Raw genomic sequence first — 23,981 nt, 5'->3', positions numbered from 1 at the left:
ATTGACGGGGAAAGGGGAAAACAAAAGCCTGAGGAGCCCAAAAGCTGTCTGCACTCAGCACTTAGGTGAGTGTGAAATTCCTGTTCACCTAAAACAATGACTTTCAAACTACTCCTAGAATCATGTACAAAAATCCATAGAACTGTGTATCCAAGATGTGTGGCCTTTACACATATGCTACAGTGATCAAAAACATCTGTGGGCCCCAGCAAAGGTCTGTCTGTGCTTGTTCCACTGCCCATGATGCCATCAGGATACATCTGGGCTCAGGTTTCCAGGGCCCAGGAAGAAGTACTGGGGCCTGAAGGGCAGGAGTCTGAGCCCTGGTCATGGGGGTTGCTGGAGGGGAGGACACTTACTGCAGAGCTGCTCGATGGTGGCCCATTGCTCAGACTTCTTCCAGGTCTGGGCAAGCTCCTCATTTCTGGTCCTCACGGCCTCCAGCAACAAGCTGATGCTGTCCTGCAAGAAACCAGAATGGAAGAGTCCAACTCGCTTCACTGACAGTAGACAGACTTGCTCACAAGTTTTTCCTCCCCAATATCAAGACACACTTAAGGGAGAATTGCGAATATCTCCCAGGCCGTCACATGAAACGCAAAACAACACACACTTAGTCTATAAAGACAAATGCTAAATTGAGGTAAAATATAAATTCTTCCCAGAGAGCCCCAAGGTGACCACTGTGCTGCTCTCTCTCCTGGGCTGACTGCTCCACCCCTAGGTAGTCACAGCTCACAGGCCTTCTCCTGAGGGCCTGGGCAGACGGGCAGGAGCCCCATGGCCATGAGGCCCACCCTCGTCCCTCTCGCCTCCCTCAGTCCTCTGTCTTCATCACGTCTATATCTCAGTGCGCTTTGCAACCTAGAACCCCAGGGTTAAAGTGCAGGGAACTAAATAGCTTTTTTTTTTTTTTTTTAAATAGCTTTTATAATTAGAAACTTACAAAGCCTTCCAGGGGCTCTCAGGCAGTACCTTCAGAAAATGTTTCCTAACAGATGACTACAACAACAGCACACAGTTTCCAGTGAGAAGGCCCTAAGCTTTCACCACCTTCCCAACCAGACAGGCAGCAGCTGAGCCTGGGACTGGAGCTGCAACTCTCTGGGCAAGCAGGGAAGGCAAAGCTAGTGTGAAGCCTCAGGATGCCCAACGTCAAGTATCACAAGTGAGCAGTTTGGACAAAAACAAACACAAGATCAACCCAGCAGGACACAAGAACAGCTACAGAAAAGCAGTGGGAGGAAGGGGCCTTGCCCTTCTACTCTGTCTCCTTGTAGAAATGCGTTTCCTTGGGTCTCAGGCAGAAAAGGGGCCAAAGTAAAAGGACAGCCACAACACAACCCATGCAAGAGGCTTCCTGATTGGACCCGCTACTCCTGTGCTGCTCAGAAAGCAGCTGCCATCTGTAACACTTCACCATCATCTCCCCACAAAGCATGTCCTAAAAATGCCAACTGTGCAGCTGTGCGCCCAGGGCCTGGATGTTGGCCAACCTTCTGGGCCAAGGTGATAAACCAGAGCTGATTCGGGAGAAGGGGAGATCAGGAAGAAGCAGAGGCTGGGATTCTCAAACTGTTCCAACAGGAATTTTTTAATTGCTGATTTCTAATGCTTCCCTTAGAAGGACACAGCTAAGCGGCCTCTGTGTCCCGTATGATTTGTCCTCCGTCATGGAGGGCAGACACTTTTGAACAAAGCTGTTCTAGTGCAAACTCTAAAACTGAGAAAGTCACCTGTCAAGGTCCTTGTGCAAAGCTGCTGCCCACAGGACAGGTTAAGGGGGCCTTAGCTGCTCCGGTGCTGCCCAGAGTGCTCCAGTCTGAGGACAGAAAGCCCACCTGGTTCGTACCTGCAGAGGCATGACGTCATTGGTGACCAGGAACAGCAGGAGGTGGAAATCCGAGATAGTGTCCAGGAACACAGATGAGGTGTTGTGGGACAGGTAGGTGGCCAGGCTGTGGAAATCCTAGAGGTCCAGGTAAGGGGGGGAGGAGGGGGAGACAGACACAAGCACCCGTTGGTCCCAGGTCAGAGTCAGAGGACAGCCACTGTCCTACAAAAACGAGACTGACCACATTTAGCGCTGAGGGATGGCCCACCCCCTCTCCTTCTAGAACCATTTACTGGGAGCCAGGGATTGAGAAACACAGCTGCAGAGGAAAACTTCCAGGAAAACACTCAGTACATCTGACTTACAGAAGAGTGTAAGCAACATGTCTGTGAAACTGACCCAGCTGTGAGACACATTCAAACTCACCTCTGGGGAAGAGAGGAGTGGGAAGGCCACGTGGGGCTGCAGAAGCCCTGTCTGTCCGGGTGCACTGCTGACCATGGCAGCAGAGTAGTGAGGAACAGGAATTGCGGCAGAGGGATAGGGGGATTATATGACACTAACACTTTCAACAGGACTGAAGCAGGACATTCAAGGGTGCCACCCCAGTCAGTGGCTCTGCTCCTCCACCAGCACCTGGCCAGGTGGGCAGTGAGGAAACCAAAGTATCAGAGAGGCCCTGGACACGAGTCACTGCTTCAGAAGAAACTTTCAATGCAGACATTCTCTAACCAGGCCCATTTCTGCAGCACCTGTGATCAACTTGGAATGTGTGTTCACAGGCCACTGACGTGAGGACACGGCAGTCGGGGCAGTTCTGACTGGCCTAATGTGCAGGTGAGAGCCGAGGTGGCCAGGCCACATGAGGCCCCATGGTTTGGATGGTGCCAGAGAAACGTGGCAAGGTGATGTGGTAGAGGGCAGAGCACACAGCAAAGCAAGACACCGCCACAAAAGACGGCGCTTACCAACAATCAATAACCTTGCTGGAAGAGGACCTGAAGTGACCAATAAAACAGGCCCCCTGAGAATGGTCCTTCCGGCAAATCCGCAGGCCTGAGGACTTAGAGGGATTTGCCTCTATGCTCATCCACTGCCGCTGCCCTGGAGAGGGCTCATGAGATCAGCAGTATCTTAGAAAAAAGCCTAACCAGGCTTTGTCACAAGAACGAACGAGGAGAGTCAGAAACCTTGATACTTTCTGGAAAAACAATAGTGACACTAGATAAACAAGCAGCGGCGACTTTAAATTATGTTTCTAAAGACAAAGAGCTTACCTGTGTCTCACCCAGTACATCCCGGTTTTCAATAGGAAATGGATTTTGTGAAATAGAAAAAGTATAAACTGGATCCTTGGGGAAAGTTGTTGTGATCTAATGAACAAAAACACAAACCCATGATAAATTAATTGTGTCGTAAACAGGGATGTGGGCCCTGAGGACACCAATCCTTGGAGCCCCGAGCTGCTCACAGGAGCAAAGTCCTAACTGTTCTACCCTGAATGGGATGCTTAGCTCTTAGGACAGCCCCTAAATGAAAATTCTGAAACTGTGACTCTCAGAGGCAAATAAAGACTCATTTTTCATATCTGGTAAGACTGTGGTACCCGTGGGCAGTTTCCTAACTCCATCTCCACTGGGACGGCCTCTCAGCTGCTCTCCCGCTGCCAAGGGGCAGCTAGAGGGTGGGCCACGGGAAAGAACAGAGGCACGAGCGCCATCTCAGGAGCCAACGCTGTTCCCACCACCATGTCTGGAGGGCAAGTGCAGAACCAGTTCCTGATGGTTTTGAAAGCCATGGTGCCCTCCAGCGAGCTGGCTGAGGCCCCTTCCAATTCCCAGGCACCACTCCATGGAGCCAGGGCATGACCAGGCAAGAGGAGAGGCCAGGCTGGGGAGATACAGGGCATGGCTCTCCCCTGAAGATGGCTGGAGCCAGGAGCTCGCGTCCAAAGCGGGGGCTGAAACCCTGCAGGGCCTCAGACGTGGTTCAGAAATGACAGAGGGCATTTAAAATTCAAAATCAATAGAAGCTACAGGGACAATGGCAAATGTGCAAAAATCAATACAAATACAGTTTCTCATTCCTCCTGGCAGGTGCCCCTCCCCCCAAACGCACCCAAGTGTGCACCACCATCAGCCATCTTTTGGTTGACGCAGCTCTTCCTCTGCAATATGACACTAGCAGCAGATTACACCTCGTCCAGATTTAGCACAGCTATTCTGGTTCCTTCGGGACTATTTCTAAAGAATGAAAATGTGGTTCTGGCCTGTTTTCTGCATCAGTGAAGGCAGCGAGCTGTGCCAGGCTGGCTGGCCCAGGACCCGCTGTGCCCGTGCCAGCGCTGTGACAGTAAGCTGAGCCGTCAGCAGCTCCTTCACTCGAGCCCTGCTGGCCTTTTATGGATGAGACCACGTGGCCTCGGGGCACAGGGTGTGAACTCAGCACAGCGCCAAGTCCTACTGTGAGGCCTCGCTTGGTTCATCTGAGAGATACAGAGATCGGACAGCCCATGCCTCCTAAGGCTCTGTGAGGATCAAGTGTGCCCAGTCATATGGAGCCCGCAAAATGGGCAGCATACGTGGGGCTCAGTCTCAGCTGCCATCATGATTCTAGAGATGGCAGAGGGGCCACCTCACTGCAGAGACAAGGCCTGTGGTGGGCTCACACCCCTCCCTTTGGAAGGCAGATACAGGAGTGGACCGGCAACAACAGAAGACCCACTAGTAAGTAAATGTGGAATCAAGGGAACTATTTGTTAGACCTGTAACTGCCCCTTGGAGAACTTCAGAGCCAAGTTCACATGGCAGTCTGACTATCCCAGAAACCCAGGGGAGAGGATGCAGGGTGTCAAGCACTTTATTTTGTGCTCAAGCCCTGTCCCCACCCAGCCTGCCTGGCAGACAACCCCCTACATGCGAAGCACCTCCACAGAAGGCCTGAACGGCTGCCTGGCCACGAGGCTTATTTAAAGTCATTGAATGTGCTGATCAGGTGGGGGTCTGGGGCCGGGTGAGGAGTGAGCACGCCTGTCTGGGCACCTGCTCCAGCCTCCTTCCACAGGAAGAGAGCACGTGAGTATCACAGGGTGGAATGCTTCCCCATCAACCAAATGGTACTGCAACAGCACTAAGGCAAGAGCTTAGCTCCTTCGTGAAAGGAAACGGGTGGGGAGGCCACTGGGAAAGAAGACCTCAGGAAGCTGGCTTTAAATCATGCAGACTCCCCCTAAGTGTATGCTCCATCAATCTGTTTTCATCTTAATTACACCCTAGGTAGTCTAAAAAGCAGATGCCTTTATGGCCTAGGTAATAAATATGTTCTCGGGAGCTGTCAGTGGGAATGGAGCGTTGGCGGGCTCAGCACACAGGGACCCGCTGCTCCAAATGCAATGATACTTTACAGCCTGAATCACATGCCTGTCCTAGTCCAAATGCGGCCTGAATTCATTCTGGCAGGCAGCAGTTAGGAAACGAGCCACCTCCCGTACCCTGTACAGGACAGAGCACAGACTGCAGCAAATGCATCAGGCTCTGGTCCTGCAGCATGTGCTGCCCTCTGCCCACGACCACATCTCCGTGAGCGGAGCACACCTCCAGAAAGGAGCCAAGGCTTGGGGATGGTGTGCCAGTACCAGGTGCCTTCCTGGCTCCTACAGTGCCCTCCCAGAGACCATGCTGTCCCTTCACTCAAGGGCAGAGTCACGGCTGTGTTCCCTACGGATCGACTTGCAGCAGCCCATCATGGGCCTGGCTGTGGCGGCTGCTGTGGCCAGGGCAGAACCTGCGCACAGAGCCAGGGAGAGGCTCGCTGACCTCTGGGGCTGCTTGGCCTAGTCGGCGGTCCTCTGCTGCACTGTAGATTGGGAGAAGTTAACCCCTTAAGTTGTTTTTAAGGAAAAAAAAAACGAAAAGCCCTTAAGGTTTCTAGCTTTTCAGGGATGCCAGGAGCTCAGTGACTCAAACATCTCTGGGTGGCTATTCTGCGCAGGCAGAGGGGCAGGTGTTCAAGCGGCGCCCTCTCAAGGCCTCCCCTAGCTGTCCTGACCTCCGCAGGGAGATGACACACACTTACGTCTATGATCAGATACTCCACAGGCAGGGGGCGGGCCAGCTGGGTGATCTCGTTGCCAAACTTGTCTATGTCCTGAAACAGGAGACAAAGGTCCAGGGTGTGAGTGCTGACCTGTGATGGGTTTTCTGTCCACAAGCTTGTCTCACTCCTTAAATTACTACAATTCCTGTTGAAGTGTATGAAAAGCAGAGAGGAAAATGTGCACATTTTTGCAATGACTCTACCTTCCACCATTTCTTGGAGGCCACGACTTAAGAAAGTAGACTTGCTTTTGGCCACAGGTGTCTCCGCCCCTCAGCCTGGTGCTGAAGCTGTGGGAGACAGACCCCAGCTCCCTTGAGGACAGGTTCCTGGAAACAATGCCCCTCAGGCTGCATCTGTGCACCCCGCCTTCTCTATAAGCTCTCCCAGTCTCTCACCTGAATCCTAACTCTTAACAACCTCCCTCACACCTTTGGAAAACCCAACTTCATGGAAACTTAATCCTTACACATTAATAAACACACACACACACACACACACACACGAGTACACATACTACTACGCAAACATGAAAACCCCACCACCAATCTGTCAAAGTCTAAACTTGTTTTGCTTTGTCAGATGCACGGAACATAAAGTTTAATTATGGGGAAAAATGGCCAGCATATGTTCATTAATCATAAAATGACAATTAGATCTGATTTATGTCAAACATGCTGAGTTCAAACAGAGCTCTCGAAATAAATTCATAAGAACCAACGCTTTTCATTAAAGATTCTGCAAGAGAGGGTCATATTTTCTATCTAACTCATCACTTAACATTATATAAATCATTCATTGAGTCATATATAAATTAGACATCCATAATTTCCAATTATGGGACCTTACATAAAAGTTTATGTTTATTAAAGCTCTCAGACCCTAATGGATGCCAAGCAGATCTCCCTGGGGCATGCAGGTGACGCAGTGCCACCCCAGCACATCACACCTTTTGGGGAAGTCAGAGGCCCATGCCGTCTTTTGAGACAACATTCACAGGCTGTCCTACGTTAAACTGAGTCTGTTATCCTAACCAGAAGTCTAGAGGCTCCATGCAGCCCTGCTCCTTTTTTTTTCTCCCAGATATTAAACTCTTTGGTCCATAGCACATTTCAGATTACCCACCTTTTCTCGGTTCACAACCCAGAGAGCTGCTGGCAAGCATGTGCCCCTCTGCCCTTCCAGAAACTGGTTCAAATACATCTAAGCAAACACATCTAACCAGCCACACAGGGAATAAGAGCACCAGCAGAGGACAGGTTCCTGGAAACAATGCCCGTTCTGTCTGTCCGCCCTCCCTGGAAGCTGGAATCCTGTCCCCTCCACCTGGGCAAGAATCTTTGGTCTTTCCGCATGCTCACTGCTACAGCATATGGAGTAGGCTTGGCTTTCTGTGGCTCTACCAGCTTTGACACTGGCAGCCCAAGACATGAGGCTTGCTGAATGGGTCCTGGGCCCCAAAAGTGGTAGTTTTTCAATGGAGGAAACATGGTAGGAGGCGGGAATCAAACCCAATCAAACTACATCACCATTTCCAAAAATACATGCTTGCCCCTACAAGAAACAACCTGCAACAACTCACACATAATTAGCCCGTCTGGAATTCATCTTCAAATCTAATTAAGCTCTAATATGCAGAGACATTTTCACAGCACCTGTTCGCTTTAATCTTCCCCTCTAGGGATGTTTCTTGCTAAATGCCCCCCTCTCTTTTTTTTGTGTCATGTGATTCTCTTTCAAATTTAACTACCCCACTGTACCCTTCTGCTCCCCAAGAAAATAAAGGTGCTGCATCCCCCTCTCTTCCCTGGAGGAAAAGCAGGTACCTTCTATCTCTCCCCCATGCTTTCACGCAAATGTTTTTGCCAGCCAAGCCCTAGCCCCACACACCATTTTAAAAGGCAATTACTTTTTATGGGCGTTAGCAAATGTCAGGCAGAATACACTAGGAGGAAGACATCTTAATTCTAAGTTTGGCAGCCACCAAAGTGTCAGCAGTTTTATCTCCACCTGGAGCAAGACACTGGGAGAGTCAGAAATCGAGGTCCCTGATGCCTCGCTACCTCCCATCGGTCACATCTACGAAACGTCAATGAGAAATCCAGGGATCTCTGTCTGTGTTAGGGATCTCTGTCTGTGTTAGCTCAGAGGCAAGCAGGCTTTGTGCCAGGACAACAGCAAAGTCCACTGACTGGGTGGCACCAGCTTGCTTTGGAAAAGGTGAATGAAATCCTTAATGTATTGCTTTTCTCCTTAAAGAACTGGCAAGAAGACAGTAAGTGAAACTAGCACCTTGATCTGAGACTTCACAGGATAAAGCAAGAAAAAACAACATTCTCAGGACAAAGTCTCTTAAAGAATTACCATTAGGAAGCAGTCCAGTTGATAAGCACCTAAAGAGCGCTTGTTAGCAACAAAAGACCAGCAGAGCCTGGTCCAGGCTTGACAGTGTGTGGATGCACCCAGCGGGCCCCAGAGCACAGGGAGGGCACAAAGGGGTATGAGGACAAGCTGCTCTGCCCGAGATCTAACAGCCAGGAGGGGCAGAGGGCAGGTGGCACAGCAGCTGTGTCCACTTCAGACTCCAGATCTCAGTACCAGGACTCGGGCTCTGCTCCTCCGCAGCCCTGCCACCAAGGGTGTGCATGTCCAGCCTACTTCCACCCTCGTGGGGATCTGACGACAGACTTGTCATCTCCAGCTCAATGGAAAGAATGAAAGCCAAGCTCACAGGTCTCAGAGGCCACAGAATCCCTCTTCCTAGACTGGGATGTTGCTCAGTTTCTTCTCTTGCTGGCAATTTCTTGGTTCCTTGATACATTTTCCTGAATAATGCTGGAGGCAAACACAATCTCCTGTGATGAAAACACTCGTCTAGAATTCCCTGGTAGTCCAGTTGTTAGCACTTGGTGCTTTCACTGCCAGGACTCAGGTTCAATCCCTAGTTGGGGAACTAAGATCCTGCAAGCCAAGTGGCACAGCCAAAAATAAAAGAAAGTTTTAAAAATAAATAGGCAAAAAATAAAACATTTGCTTAAAAAAGTTGAATAGTGCAGAGTCTTGCCCTAACAAATATAAAACTGTATTATGAAACTAGATAAATGGATAAACATTATAAATCTCAATACAAAGTTAAATCAAAAAGCACTAAAAGAAAATATAAGTAAATAGATAGCTTTAAATAAAGTAAAGAATTACTTTCTAAGTATGATGACCAAAGCAGGAATTACAATTTAAAAAGATTAAGGTATCTCTGAATCAGAAAATGTTAAAACTTCCTTTGTATGTAAAGTTAAAGAAATGATATATATGACAAAGGGTTTACGTATAAAGACCCCTCATAAATGAACACAAAAATGATGAATCGCCTTACAAATACCTCAGGGAACAGAGAGGCAATTCACAGAGAAAACAGCAATGCACACAAGAGACTTGGGACAGACTGAGTGCAGAGCACGGGGTCCCGAGGTCAGAGCATGGGGTGTTGAGGGCAGGGCCCAGGTGGGTGAGCGGACGAGCACAGGGCTGGTCTGCAGCACAGCCTCCTGTAGCCTTCTCGGGGAAACTTTGGGAGGCCACGTGAAACCCGTGAAATATAGGTTAACTTCTGACAAAACAATGCTGCTGGTTTGCTTAGAATGTCCCAGGTAACTCAGAACACACACGGAGTGAGCTCCGGATGAGTCACAAAGCACAGCTAGTCAGTGCCAGATGCTAGGACAAACCCATGTTGGGCTGAAGACAGGTGGGTAAATGATGGGTGGGACAGAGAGGACTCCACAGGCCTCCAGAGAGCGCTGGTCCCCTCCATAGCCACGACACCCCAGCTGCCTGTGTGCTCTCTCCTCCCCACCACAGCCACCTGTCAGCTCTTCCAGATCCTCATCACTGAGGCCACAAGCCCCTCATGCCAGGAGAATCCACCTTGCCACCCCCCTGCCTGGGCAGCCACCTCAGAGCAGCATTCCCTGGGGTCTCTAAGACCCTCCTCGTCCACTGAACAGTCCACCTTCTCTCCTCTACTTCCTGGGCTTTAACCTGAGGTGTCCTGGCAGATAACCCCGAAGAGGCACTCCTGGTTGGCACCTCTTGCCTTCCTTCCTGTCCCACCGCATCCAACTTCAAAACACGGGGACCTCTTCCCACCTTGACAGAAGGTGCTCCCCGGCCATTCTTTCACTGGCTCCACAGAGCTTCCCAGGACAAACAGATCAGAGCTGCAGACAAAGGTGGACCCTCAAGCTTTCCAGCCCTGTCCTCTGTGTGAACCCACACACAAATGTGTGTACATACATGCACCAACATCTACAGGAATTGGGATTTTTACTATACATACAGACACAGTTTATTTTTAAAATATATTTATTTACTGAGCTGCGCCAGGTCTTAGTTGTGGCTTGTGGGATCTAGTTCCCTGACCAGGGACCGAACCCAGGCCCCCTGCATTGAGAGCAGAGTCTTAGCTGCTGGACCACCAGAGAAGTCCCATACAGATACGTTTTAAATCTTACTTCACGAGTTTTATCGCATATCTTCACATAATTTTCAAACACACATTTTTAGTGATCACAGAATATCCCACCATATAGATGTGTTATAATTTAATGTTCCCGTTACTAGACTTTTAGATTGCTTTAAGTTTTTGTTACCACAGATAACACCATGATGAACAGCCTTAGACAAACACGAGTATGTGTCCTGTTTACAAGGTATATTTTAAATCAACCCCAAAGCCCACAGGAGGACTAAAAGGATTACTTAAATGTTTGCTTTCATAGGTCTCTTTGCTCAAACTGATATTTTCCTGAAATGTATGAGAAATGAGTGTGTCAACTCCTACAGGGCTATAAACAATTCTGAGAAGCCCTTCTAGCCTGCTCTCACTAACGGGCACATAAGCAATCTAAGAAAACAGCAGCATGATTAAGGAAATAATATGTTCCGGGACAAAAGGGAGCTCTCTTCTTAAGGGGAGGAAACTTACAAGACATGGAAATAAACAGCAAATTTCCAACATGATAAAGGGTACAAAGAAACAACACACAAAAAAGCCCCACAGCAATCTCACAGTTAATGATGAAATCCTGAAAACACATCTTTTACAATTAAAAACCAGACAAAAGCACTGGTTATTCAACTCTTCCAAAAGCCCTAGCCAGCACAAGGAGCCAAAACGAAGGGAACAATCATCACTCCTGCATAATGCAGAGAATCCAGAACACATGTACAAATTAGAGGAACAAGTAACAGAGAGCTGAACTGCCCAGCGGTGCTCACTGCAGTATGCAGAAACCACAAAGTGCCCGGGAACAATCCAACAGGCAACGGACAAAACCTTCAGTGGAAAAATCCTGACTTTCTGAGGGACGTCAAGGGTATCGCTCGTGTCTGTGTGTGTGTCTCTGTGTGCGTGAGACAAAGAGGGAAAGAGAGAGAGGGAGAATCACATCTGGGTGAAACCTGCAGGCTGGTCCTGAAGTCTACAAGAGGCAGGGGAGGGTCAGGAACAGTCCGGGCTTGGGGAGATAAGCAGGGCAGGGCTGCAACAGATCGGAGAAGAGTGAAGTTACAGTGACTTAAACAGCGAGGTACCGGTGCTGAGCAACACCAGCCAGGGGACAGAAGAGAGGACAGAGGTGAGGCCACGATCACAGAGACGACTGCTAATGGAGAAACACCACAGATCAACAGAGAAAGACAGTTTTCCCAATAAATGGTGTTCAGACAGAATATGGCTACAATAAATTGAGAGGAAAACTGGGCCCCTACCTTGGAACACACATTTGAAGCAATCCTGCTGCTGCTGCTGCTAGGTCACTTCAGTCGTGTCCGACTCTGTGTGACCCCATAGACGGCAGCCACCAGGCTCCCCCGTCCCTGGGATTCTCCAGGCAAGAACATTGGAGTGGGTTGCCATTTCCTTCTCCAATGCAGGAAAGTGAAAAGTGAAAGTGAAGTCGCTCAGTCGTGTCCGACTCTTAGCAACCCCACGGACTGCAGCCTACCAGGCTCCTCCGTCCATGGGATTTTCCAGGCAAGAGTACTGGAGTGGGGTGCCATTGCCTTCTCTGTGAAGCAATCCTATGTGGACTTAAAACCACCAACCTTAGAGGAGACAAGATAACAGATTTTCTTTATGATTCAAAATGCCAAACCGTAGAAAGCTGACCACATGGAAATGTAAGCTTTCTGCTTCAATGACACCACGGGAGAGAAGAGGCAGAGGTGTCACCCTCCTGACACAGTCAGAGGCAGGGAGAAGACTGAACCACCCAGGGAGGAACAGGAAACAGATACAACCAGCACATCACAGGAGACAGGACGGAGCAAACAAATGAAGAAAAAGGAGCCTGGCCTCACTTATGATCAGGATGGCACAATGACAGCTCAAGAAAACGCCCCATGGATGTCGGAATGGTGAGCAGGACTCGGGCCCAAGGCTGTGGAGCACGGTGCCTCACATGGCGTTCTGCTCACAGTGGACTCGTGCCAAGGCAACACAATGGCCACACACAGGTAGGTCTCAGGCTGCTCCAGGGTCAGGGAACGTGGCCTAGCTTGGAGGACACAAGAGCACAGTTTTGTGTCTACTGTGTGCAGCAACATGTAAAACTCACAGTACCTGGTTTAGGAAAATATACATAGGAGGTAAAACTAGAAGAAAAGCAAGGAAGTCATACTGCACTCCTTCTGGAAGCAGACAGGAAGACCCAGCAACTTCAGAGGCCACAGGAACGTTCTGGTTCTTAATTCTGGGAATTAGTATTTCTGCTTTTTTAAATTTCTTAAACATGTTTTATAAATAATCTTTTATATCTACTCAGTATTTAATTTTTAAAATTCTGGGGAAAGAAAAGAGATGGCAGCCTGATGCCTTGGAGCGATGTGTGCACGTGCACTGGGCACGCCGGGCTTCACAGGCCTTTGCGGCTAACAGGGAGCAGCTGTCCATGAAGACACCAGACTTGCAGCTAATAGGGAGCAGCTCTCCATGAAGACACCAGACTTGCAGCTAACAGGGAGCAGCTCTCCATGAAGACACCAGACTTGCAGCTAACAGGGAGCAGCTCTCCATGAAGGCACCAGACTTGCAGCTAACAGGGAGCAGCTCTCCATGAAGACACCAGACTTGCAGCTAACAGGGAGCAGCTCTCCATGAAGGCATCAGACTTGCAGCTAACAGGGAGCAGCTCTCCATGAAGGCACCAGACTTGCGGCTAACAGGGAGCAGCTCTCCATGAAGACACCAGACTTGCAGCTAACAGGGAGCAGCTCTCCATGAAGGCATCAGACTTGCAGCTAACAGGGAGCAGCTCTCCATGAAGGCACCAGACTTGCGGCTAAAGGGGAGCAGCTCTCCATGAAGACGCCAGACTTGCGGCTAACGGGGAGCAGCTCTCCATGAAGACACCAGGCCCCACCACTGCCCCCAGGCCGGCAAGCTGTCCCCAGAAGGCTCAGGACCACAACTAGCAGGACCGCCAGGTCTTAGGGTCTGTAAGTGAGCCATTCTGCATTCCGAAACATGCCGTACAGACATATCTTGTAAGACAGGAACTTCTGGGGAGAAGATCAAACTTTCACAGTGGTTCCCAGCATGGTGTGATTTTGACGTGTGAATGTTTAATAATGGTTTAAGAGTATTTATTCAGAGTACCTGATGCACACAGAATTTGTGTAAGGGCAAAATCTGTGTTATCAAGCCAGAAATTGTTCCTGAACACCACAGGAGAGAAAAGACAACAGAATTCTTAATCAAGACTCTTTGGAAGTGTTTCCTTTCAAGAATGATATGGAGAACCCTTTCCCAGAGCTCCTTACTGTCCCACAAATCTGAGGGGACGCCTGAGCGAGCTATCACAGGCCAGCCTCACTGTGTCTCTTCACTGCCACCAGCCGAAAGGAGCAGATACAGCATCGAGGCCTGCCTGCTCAGCGAGCATTTCCTGACAGGCTGCTACAGAGCAAAGACAGGTTGCTTGCTACCATAGTGACCCGGCCTTCCTGGCACAATGACAGTCCCTGCCCCCACTACCCTCAGACCATGCAGAAGCTCAGATTCAAAAGTAGAAGGCAGACCTTCATTCCAAAGAGCTGAGGGGGAGACCAGGGGCAGGGACAAGACCCTCAGGCTCTCGTATTTTTCCTTTGCACATTACCCACTGCCACAGACGCCCACAGCAAGAAAGATACAGCTTCAGACAGTCTCAGCCCCACTTGTAATCCCTGAGGAGGTGAAGTCTTTGTCACAATCATGTAGTGTCTAGCCTTCAAGTCACCACCAGGATGAGGCCCTGGAGCCCCTCAGCTCTGGGCGCTCTCCTGGGTGTCTGACATGTCCCATAGGTAGTAGGGTGTGTCCTTGGCACCGAATGCTATTCAGCAATGAAAAGAATGAAGCACTGCAGACTGCAGGCATGGATGAACCATGAGACACTATAAGTGGTGAAAAGTCAAGTCACAAAAGACCACACACTGTAGGATTCCATCAAGGAAACCAGAGAAAGCAAATCAGTGGTTGTCAGGAGTTGGGAGGACTGGGGTATAATTGCTAAACGATGCAGGGCTTCTTTTTGGGGGACAAAACTGTTCTAAAATTAGATGGTGGTGATGGCTACGCAACCCTGCAAATATCCTAAGAGCCCCTGAGCTGGGCACTTCAAATCAGTGAACTGTGTGATGTGCAAACTGCATCTCAATAAAGTTATTTAAAAATACAGCCTTGTTGGAACAATAAAAACAAACAGAAAAATGACTAGACACTGTTTAGTGTCTAGTCATTGCACACACTGATACAAAAAGAATGCTAGAAGAGTCAGATCATTTCAAAGAAGCTGGCTCGTCACTCTTACGGGCTTTCACTGCTTGCCTAGTTTTGGTTCCAGGCCCCTTCTGCCAGCAAGTCTTTGTGGCCTAAGTGCAGTGAGACCACAAGCAGAACTGGGAGCCTACAACTGATTATGTGGTGAAAACATCCTTCAGCAATGGAGACGAGGTACTTCTCAGACACGAAAGCAGCCCTGCACCACAGGAAATAAAGGCTCCTCCAGGAAGAGCAGTGCCGGAGGGAAACTGGAGTCTGCCCAGGACGGGGAGCAGGCACAGAGCCCGACTGTGACCCCGAACAACTCCCACGAGCAGGATGGGAACCAGGTCACGAGCCTCCAGGAAAGCACCCAACGCGGACTGTCCAAACCAGATCACAGCTTTCTTTATTGGGAGGGGGCAGGGGTGTGGCACGCCATACAGCATGCAGGACCTCAGCTCCCGGACCAGGGATGGAACCCGTGTTCCCTGTAATGGAAGCCCAGAGTCTTAACCACTAGACCACCAGGGAAGTCCCTACAGTTTTCAATAAAAGTCATTTTTATAGCTTTCACAGGAAACAGATTTAGAAATGGATGACTGGATCTCCTCAGGAGGGCCCCACTTCTGTCAGGCAGCTCCAACCTTCACTCCTGCTGAGGCCCACAGGCGCCAATTCTCCTTTTCAGAAACTGAGAGAGTCTGTGCTGCAATGGTCTCACTTGTTATGCACCCCAACCTCAGTGTGCAGCATCCCCACTTCTGCTTATAAGCCCTGACACCACACAATCCTGCATAGTCAACAAAAGCCCTGGAAAAGGTACAGATTCCTTATCCACAAGCTGGCCTCTAGACGACCATGGTGGACCCATGGCCAGAATGCACCAAAATTAGTAACGTCCAGGACAGGTCAGCGTCCACACTGCTCTCCATCCACTTCTCTCTTCTGGTACCATCGCACTTTTACCTTATAAAACACATCAGGCACGTACTGCTCGCTGCTGGACTCCTTGGCATAGCCGAGCTCAGGGGCATCCTTGCAGGGCAGCAGGCATTCATCTCGGACCAGGGCCATGCATTGATTGGACACCTGGTACCCTTCAAAGTGGACCTGGTTGTCGGGGCCACCTGCAAGAGAAAGACCTTCAATGAGAATCCACTGGAGGATGTTCAAAGCAGTGTCATTCCTCATCTCGGATTTGCAGAACCAACTCCCGTGTATGTGTCTTGGGTAGAATCAAAAAAGTTCGACTGCAGCTTCATGAGAGCTGTGGGCACAAAGCCGTGAACACAGGCTGTGGAAATGCCACTGCAGCTTCTCAAACAGGCCCACCAGCAACATGCTCTCTCAGAACTGGAGGTATGACTGTTAAACCTTCTCTAACACCCATCCAAAAGCACACTTGGGCTCCTGGATTTTAGTAACACAGGGATGTGAACAACAGAGCCCCATGTTCCAGCAAATTTCATTCTTGAGTGAATGCAGGAAGACGGATGGGAGTGAATGGGAGAAGACTAGTTACGCTAGTTATCTGCACACTGCAGAGGGCAGTCCTGACCTCAGACACCTGGACAGCCGGCATATCTGCGAGGCAGACGTGGACCCTGCTGCAGCACTTAGGCGGCCACTCTCCCTGCGCCGAGCCCTGCCCTCCATGCTAACCTTTCTCAGGTCCTACTCCATAGAAACCTGCCTCAGGGTTACAGTTCAAGATGAGGGTAAAACCCATGGAGGTGGTCAGGCAGGACCAATCATTCAGCCATCTTCCTCCCCTCCAGAATCAGGGTCACACCCTGACAACTGCGATAGCTTTGGAGAATTAAAAAAAACAAAAAGCTCTCAACATCTCTAACTTAGCTTCTTTATAAAAGGAGGATAAAGTACCGATCAAGGAACACCATCCATCTCCACCCCCAAGGAAAGGGAGAGAAATTACGCATCTGAGCATCTCACAGCACTACCAAGGACAGCTCAGCCCAGATCTGAAAGGACTCTAACTGCAGATCTTATTATAAGTGATTTACTACCTTACAGTTTTAAAACCTGTCAGTAAAGTGCCAATTTCAGAAGCAAAAATTCCACGGACAATCTGTAATTTCCAAATTCCCAACAACAGGTATGACTCAATAACTGAGAGTACAGGCAGCTCCTGACTTGGAGACTATTTATAATTCTAAACATGTACCAGTTCTTTGGGCTCATCAAATAATTCCCCATAGAAACAGTAATTAAAGGGGTTAGGTTACCATGGGAGCCCATGGAAGCCTAAAACAACAGTGCTCACGAGAAGCAGTTCTGAAAATCTGTGGAGGTGACTTTTGTTTTTCTTAATGAAGTTGGGCAGGGTGGGGCAGGAGCTGCCAGTTTTAGCAGGCTAGAGTCAAGGTGCCGGACGCCCTGCTATGTTCAAGTAAGTCCCTCACGACTAACAACCGCTCCACATCACACCTGGCCTTGAAATGTCCTGTGCACACTCCTATAGGCAAAACCCGTATTTGTGGAGACCTGGGATTAGAATCGACTGCATTTTATACACAACCACAGAAATATACTCATAGCTTTAACAGCATATCATCTATGAACAGGATACCGTATAAGCTGAGGAAGGGCCCTGCCTGGCTCAGAGTTCTATGGAGGGCTGCTGGCTGAATGTCTAGGAATCATGTCACTGATGCCTACAAAGGGCCCGCCCACAAGACTGGCAGCCCTCCACAGTGCTGTCCTCAGCAAGCATCAGTCCCCAAGCACTTGCTGGCTCATGGAGTGTACTGTCTTATTACACGTTCCTTCACTATTATTTTTCCTTAATGTTACAGTCATCCTACAACTCTGCTTTCTTTTTAGAATCAGGTGTGTAGGCTGGTATATTATCTATGAATTTTACTTTCTGGATAGTAAAGACGTGTCATAAATGTACTGAAGAGCAGGTATCAGGTCTGATAGGTTTGAGAACCACCAGCCTAAATGCCTAGACCCAGAATCTCAGCCTAAATGAAGCAAGTGGGGGTTATGTGATGTAGGAAGTTGAAAGAGAATACTTTCCTCCCCTGTGTCAAACAGAAAGCTGGCTTGGCAAAATTCTGATAATGTACAACCTGTCTCTTCTCTGTTTTCCCCCTTGGCTCCTGCTGCCCTGAGCGTTCTCATCACAATAGGTTCCCTGCCCCATAAGGCCCTGGTAGAAGGACTCTATGCTACAAAATTAGTGCTTTCACTAATCCCTATCCAAACTCCCATCCACTGCCTTAAGCACCTGACCCCGTTAATTCACGTTAACATGTGAACGATGCTGCCATAGCCTCTTGTGCCCCAAAGTACATTCATTTCAAAGAGAAGGTGCCTGTCACTCTAAATGGATCGCAAATCAAATGGATCTTAAAAATTCAGACAGCATGAAAGATGTTTTCCTTCATGGTTCCCATGGCAGTGGTAACAGGCTCAGCTGGGATTAATAGGGGATATAGTTACTTATGGAAAAGGAAATGGCAACCCACTCAAGGATTCTTGCCTGGAAAATTCCATGGCTAGAGGAGCCTGGCGGGCTAGTCGATGGGGTCATAAAGAGTTGGACACGACTGAGCACATATTTTTTAATATGCTTTAGGATGTTTGTAAACTGGGTTTTTAAACTAGAAGAAGTGTGGTAACCATGAATGAACTGGATTATCACCTCTGTGATGGAAGAACTCAAGGCTTCACAGGATCAAGGTTAGTGTTTAATAAACTGACCAAAGAGACTGTTTTTATGAGTTGGTTTTCCAAGTTTCAAATTCCTACTCCTTTTGAACCATATGGTCTTATACTTGGCTTTTTTCTAGGACAGCATCTCAAGTGTATTATGGAAGATTTGGTGGCACTTTTTTACAGGCCATAATCTTTTATTACTATGTATTCATGACGTATGGGCTTCCCTTGTGGTTCAGCTGGTAAAGATTCCGCCTGCAATGTGGGAGACCTGGATTCAATCCCAGGGTTGGGAAGATCCCCTGGAGAAGGAAAGGCTACCCACTCCAGTATTCTGGCCTAGAGGATTCCATGGACTGTATAGCCCATGGGGTCACAAAGAGCTGCACACGACTTAGCAACTTTCATGACATATATGTAACATGTAATACAATAGACACAATATCACAAACACACTCATCACTCCCAATAAAAGCTTTATGGAAAAGATTTCTTAAAATGACACTTCCACTCATAAATAAACAAGTAACAGGAACAGTAAATTCCTTTTCTCTTACTTAACCAGAGCCATCCTTGGTTACTGGAAAGGGGCAAAGGCAGCCTAGAATTCAGATCCAGAACCAAGTGAACCTGGACTAAGGCTAAGAGAGTGGACCAGAGGAGGGCTACACCGAGGCCACGATTCTAGCATTAACAGTTTGGGGCGACGCGGAGTTCAGGATTTCTGCCACAAACCAGAAAGAAGAATTTTATGTCTCACAGGCCCATTCAGAAAATCTATTGTAACTACGTTAACAATGCAAGGCTTTTCTGGTTGCTCACTAGTAAAGAATCCACCTTTCAACGCAGGAGACCCAAGTTTGACCCCTGGGTTGGGAAGATCCCCTGGAGAAGGAAATGGCAACCCACTCCAGTACTCTTGCCTGAGAAAACCCCATGGCAGAGGAGCCTGGTGGGGTCACAGGCCACAGGGTTGCAGAGAGTTAGACATGACTTGCTGACTAAACCAACAACTGGGCAGCAGAGCAGGCTAAACACAGACTTGACATGATTTAATCCTTTCTTTCCTACATCCATTCAGGCCTGGTACCAGGGTGAGGCAAAAAAAAAAAGTGCCTAAAAAAGAATGCAAAGAGGAACAAAACCTATCGACAGGGTAGTAATGGTTATAACACAACTCTGCCTCCATTTATACCTGTAGCCACTGCAGTAACAAACTTGGATCCAAAATGTCCATCTGGAGATAGTCGACATATGTTGGGATGCTTATTTTGGAAGTCTCCTGCAGTGATACATTCTTCTGAACTCAGGAAATAGGTGTCCTAAGAAAAGAGAACCAGCATATCAAGTTCTACAGCATCTTGTCAAAATATGCTTCTATTTCTTCTTTAGAAAATAGTAAGAACTAAACTATGGCACGTCACAAACTACAGTGAAACGAGCACCTACACTTACTGTTACCAACCCCTCACAGAAAACCACTTGCAACCAGTAAGGCCAGAAGCACGTGGCAATTCACCTCACGGGCTGACCTCTCAAAGGCAGGGCTTTATAAAGGTAAGGAGGATTTTGATTTCCAACACAGAATGAACAGACTCAGCCTTAATTTACCAACAACAATGTGTTGAAAATAATGTGGTCTAAAAACAAGAAGCTGTGCTGAGATGCCCACGAGTGCAGCCCAGAGCTGGTCTGTAACAAGGTCCTGTCAAGCAAACATGCCCGCCCCACCTCACCTTATTTCGACTGTATCGAACTGTACCCTTCCGAGTATCTTCTGAGACAAGGTCTGTAAATATCCAGCCAACCTGCATAAGAGAGAAAAATACCTTCTGAGTCTCTCCCTGAAACAGATGATGAATGCCTTCTAGCTTCTGCCCAGAGAGGAGACTCCTGGGAGTCAGTCCTTTCTTTCTAGGTGAGTCAGCTCCTCAGCTAAGCCATTGTCCAAACCAGGGCTCTCAAACAGTACTCAGCTGACACTGGTTGTCCTCCCCCTGATGTTGCCAGGTGGAGATGAGGGCAAAGAGCAAAGCTCATTTATGTGTTAGAAACTAAGACTCAGCACCATCTCTGGGCCCAGCACTGTGCTAGGTGCAGGGGACTCTGGGGTGGTCAAAACTAACAGAATATCAGTGAAAAGGGAATTGGCACTCTGGAGAGAAGGAGAAACAACGAGCAAGCAAATAAAGACAGTGATACTTCAGATGCTACGGCTTTCTCCATAAGACAGGAGAACATACTCCCTAGAGAATGCATTTAGAATAAAAGTAAAAACACAACAGAGACTTCACCCAGCTACTCCTCTGAGCTCCAGTGCAGGGCTGAAGGAAGCATCTGAGGGTACAGGGATCTGAAACGCCAATCCCAGACCTCAGCACAGTCAGCCTTCCTGGCACATCCTGCTACAGCAACAGTGCCTGTCCATGTGCTCGGTGAACCCTGGCCCTCCTGTGCCCATGAATCTCACAGCTGGTTACCCTTCCTGAACCAGAACCTGGCTGGGAAGTTAAAGAGCGATGATGGAATCCAGACACACACCCATTTCAGTCCTTCAAAGAAGTGACCTGGTGCCTGTGACCCTCTCCAGTACAACCCTGACATGAAACTCTTCAACTCCATCTCCTGCAGACATGACCAGCCAAATCAAGAGACTTTCGTTTTCTTTAAAAATGCCCAAATGAACAAAACCCCCAAGGAGGATGGCAATGGAGAAAATGAGACTTAAGGGATAAATGTAATTTAACCATTAAACAAAACAGAATCAAAATCAAGCTGAGATAAGGGCTAAGGAATTAGTGTTTGGAGAAAGGCATTTAAGTAATTTCAAGATCTTCTACTCTAACATGAACCAAACATTTACAACAAAAATGGGTTTAAAATAAAAACACTGATTTCTCTTTTCAACACGAGAAACTTTCAGAATTTAAACCAAAATATGCCCCTAAATCATGATACTGACTCCTTTTTAGAAACAACAGGAGTCTTTTTCTTAAAATGAAGTAGTAACTTTGCTCCATAGCATTCCTGGGTTATAAGGCTCATTTCCAGTCTTCCCCCATTTATCTGTACAGAGTCTATTTCTCCCTGTCTAAACTGATTAGGAAACAAACGATAAAACTTACATAGTGAATTTTTAAAATGTGTTCAAATTCACATTTCAACATTGTCTATAAAAAGTCGTCTTTACAGTTCCTAGGAACTCTACCAAAGATGTGAGATAAACTAGACAAACAGATTCAAAAAGAAAACCCTCTGTCTTCTAACTGCCCAGAAAACTAGCAAGGCTTATATGCTCAGATGCCTCAATTACAAACAGGAGGTTCAATGAGGACTAAAGAGGAACCACCAGAATCTCCAAGTACAGGGGAGAGAAAATGATCCGTGCAGACAGACACGTGAAGGGAGAGCACACACCCAGAAGGATGTGCCTTAGCAGGCAGGTGGGACAGAGCCTGGTGTCAGGTCCCTTGCAGCAGAAGTAGGGGTCTTGCTCCTGCGGCTTCTTTCCTGGCTCACTTTGAGGCAATCCGCAAGAAGTATGTCTGGTGGATTTACATGTAACAGTCCCTACACTGGCACCCTTTTTTAGGCACCCAATAAATACATGTGAGGCTTCAAAACGTGCAGGGTCTGCATCTGACCTTGAGCAGCTGGGAGTTCAGTCCCGGATCAGGCCTGGCCATGCGACACACCTAGATGTCCCCAACACAGAGCCCAGGTCCTCCCTCAAGGACAAAAATAGTCTCAGTACCTTCCTCAGGCCAAGTTTGGCAGCAATTTCATCAACCACCTCGGCCTTTGGGTCTTCAAGAAGCTCCAAGCTATTCTGTGTACCAATCTGTGAGGGTATTAAAGAGAAGGTGGATTTAGAGGGGTTCAGGAAAGCAGCAAGCAGCTCTGCTCCATTTCTGGTCGGTTGTCACAAAGGAGCACCAATCTCCCTTGCCAAACAGGAGATTTTCAGCAGCAAAAAAGCTCAACCAGATCCATAAGCCAAGCCCTCCAGGCTCTTTCCTTCCAGGGCTCGGCTTTGCTTTTAATCAAGATTCAGAGAACATGAAGAGCCGATATTCAGGCTGGTTCACATTAGCAGCTCCACATGAAATGTGTGGTTGTTCAGGACTAGAGAAGGCTCTCTATACCTTAAGGTTCCTTTGTTTGGGATAGAAGTTAGGTTCAAAACTCCCTTGGATAAATAGTTTAACTCCAGGTAAGCTTGGCTAGATTAAGCAAGGTTAGAGTTACAAAGTAACATTCATTCCCAGAAAAAACAGCCTTGGAAAACCTGCACACAACTTCTACAGGGACAGTGCTTAGTTTCACCGGCAAGGCAGAATAAGAGAGCACAGAAGATAAGCACACTCTAAGCCAACAAAAGGGCACCTGAAATGGGTATCCTGTTGACTGGTGAGGAGAGCGCTCAGCTCGGGGCAGTGGGGGGGCCTGGGCTGGCTCACATGCAACCTACACTGGCCACAGGACTCCACTTCTTGCAGTAGACAAAGCATGCTGACATCTTTAATCTGCACCAAAATGCAGCTCATAGGTTAAGCATCATACTGAGCAGAAGACACGGCTATGAACAGGAAAGTGAAAGTAACTCCAAATTGAGTTATGCTAATTGGGTATATCCTTGTAAATTAGTCAAATCCTGGCAAAATAACAAAAGAACTTTATGTTGCTGGGTATGACCCATATGGAAATGATTAATACATACAGGGCACAGGTCAAAGCACAAACTCAGAACAAACCTAAGGATTTTTGTTTCATGACATGTGGCATCATGAGCTTCAACTTCTAATGAGCTGGAGGTTATTAGAGCTCAAATGTTTCAACCTCCAGCATCCCCAGTTTGGGAGCTCTGATGATGCTGTGAGTAGTTTCGACGCCAAAGGCTTCTGATTCCATTTTTTGTTCAATCGTACTCTTAACAGAACTGTTAAAATACTTCATGAAAGGACCCTCCTCAAAACTGAACTGGAACATCATGAAGGGCCCTCCTCAAAGCTGAACTGGAACCTCATGTGCTTCCAAAAGCAGATCCCGCTTACAGAGCACATTCAGCAGCTGAAGGGTTGGACAAGCAGGGTCTCTGGGTGAGCACCTACTGCCATCTTCCATCTCCTTACAAGTGAACCATCACAGAAGGCCTGGTCCAACATTTCCTCTGTGGCTCTCAATAGATAACAAGAATGTCAAGGGGGTAGACGACACACAATCTGTATAAATACACCCAGGGAAGAACTGGTATCTCTCCAGGAGCCACACACCTGCACCGGCCACAAGCCCTGCAGTTCCAGACCCTGGTTTATTAAAAAAAAAAAAGGGAACCAGCCATGGCAAGATCTCCAGAGCACAGCACAAGGTGACACACGTGTATGGCATGGTGCCCACCAGAGAAAAAGGAGAAGACAGCAGTATCTATGTACCCACTTATACTAAAAAAAAATCAAACTTTACAGATCTAAGCCAAAAATTGTTTAAAGTGAGGGATACCTGTAGGGGAGGGAGGAAATCAGATGAAGGGGAAGACGCTGTTTGTAGCTCTCACTTTGCAAA

General features: G+C 48.0%; 1 protein-coding gene across 1 annotated transcript in view; it reads right to left on the bottom strand.

Moving 5' to 3' along the window:
• Positions 1–23,981, bottom strand: part of NPLOC4 (NPL4 homolog, ubiquitin recognition factor) — a 48,587-nt gene that overhangs the window by 4,065 nt on the left and 20,541 nt on the right. The window contains exons 9-16 of the mRNA NM_001192189.3: positions 22,174–22,260; positions 20,156–20,227; positions 19,615–19,741; positions 15,702–15,862; positions 5,909–5,980; positions 3,112–3,207; positions 1,853–1,969; positions 360–462 (exon numbers count right to left, since the gene is read on the bottom strand). Of these exons, the coding sequence (NP_001179118.1) occupies positions 360–462; positions 1,853–1,969; positions 3,112–3,207; positions 5,909–5,980; positions 15,702–15,862; positions 19,615–19,741; positions 20,156–20,227; positions 22,174–22,260 (835 nt within the window). The remainder of the gene's footprint in view (positions 1–359; positions 463–1,852; positions 1,970–3,111; positions 3,208–5,908; positions 5,981–15,701; positions 15,863–19,614; positions 19,742–20,155; positions 20,228–22,173; positions 22,261–23,981) is intronic.

This window comes from Bos taurus, chromosome 19 (assembly GCF_002263795.3).
Source record: "Bos taurus isolate L1 Dominette 01449 registration number 42190680 breed Hereford chromosome 19, ARS-UCD2.0, whole genome shotgun sequence".
Classification (NCBI taxonomy): domain Eukaryota; kingdom Metazoa; phylum Chordata; class Mammalia; order Artiodactyla; family Bovidae; genus Bos; species Bos taurus.
The sequence above is the reverse complement of the archived record's forward strand: the minus strand, read 5'-3'. Positions and strand labels throughout refer to the sequence as shown.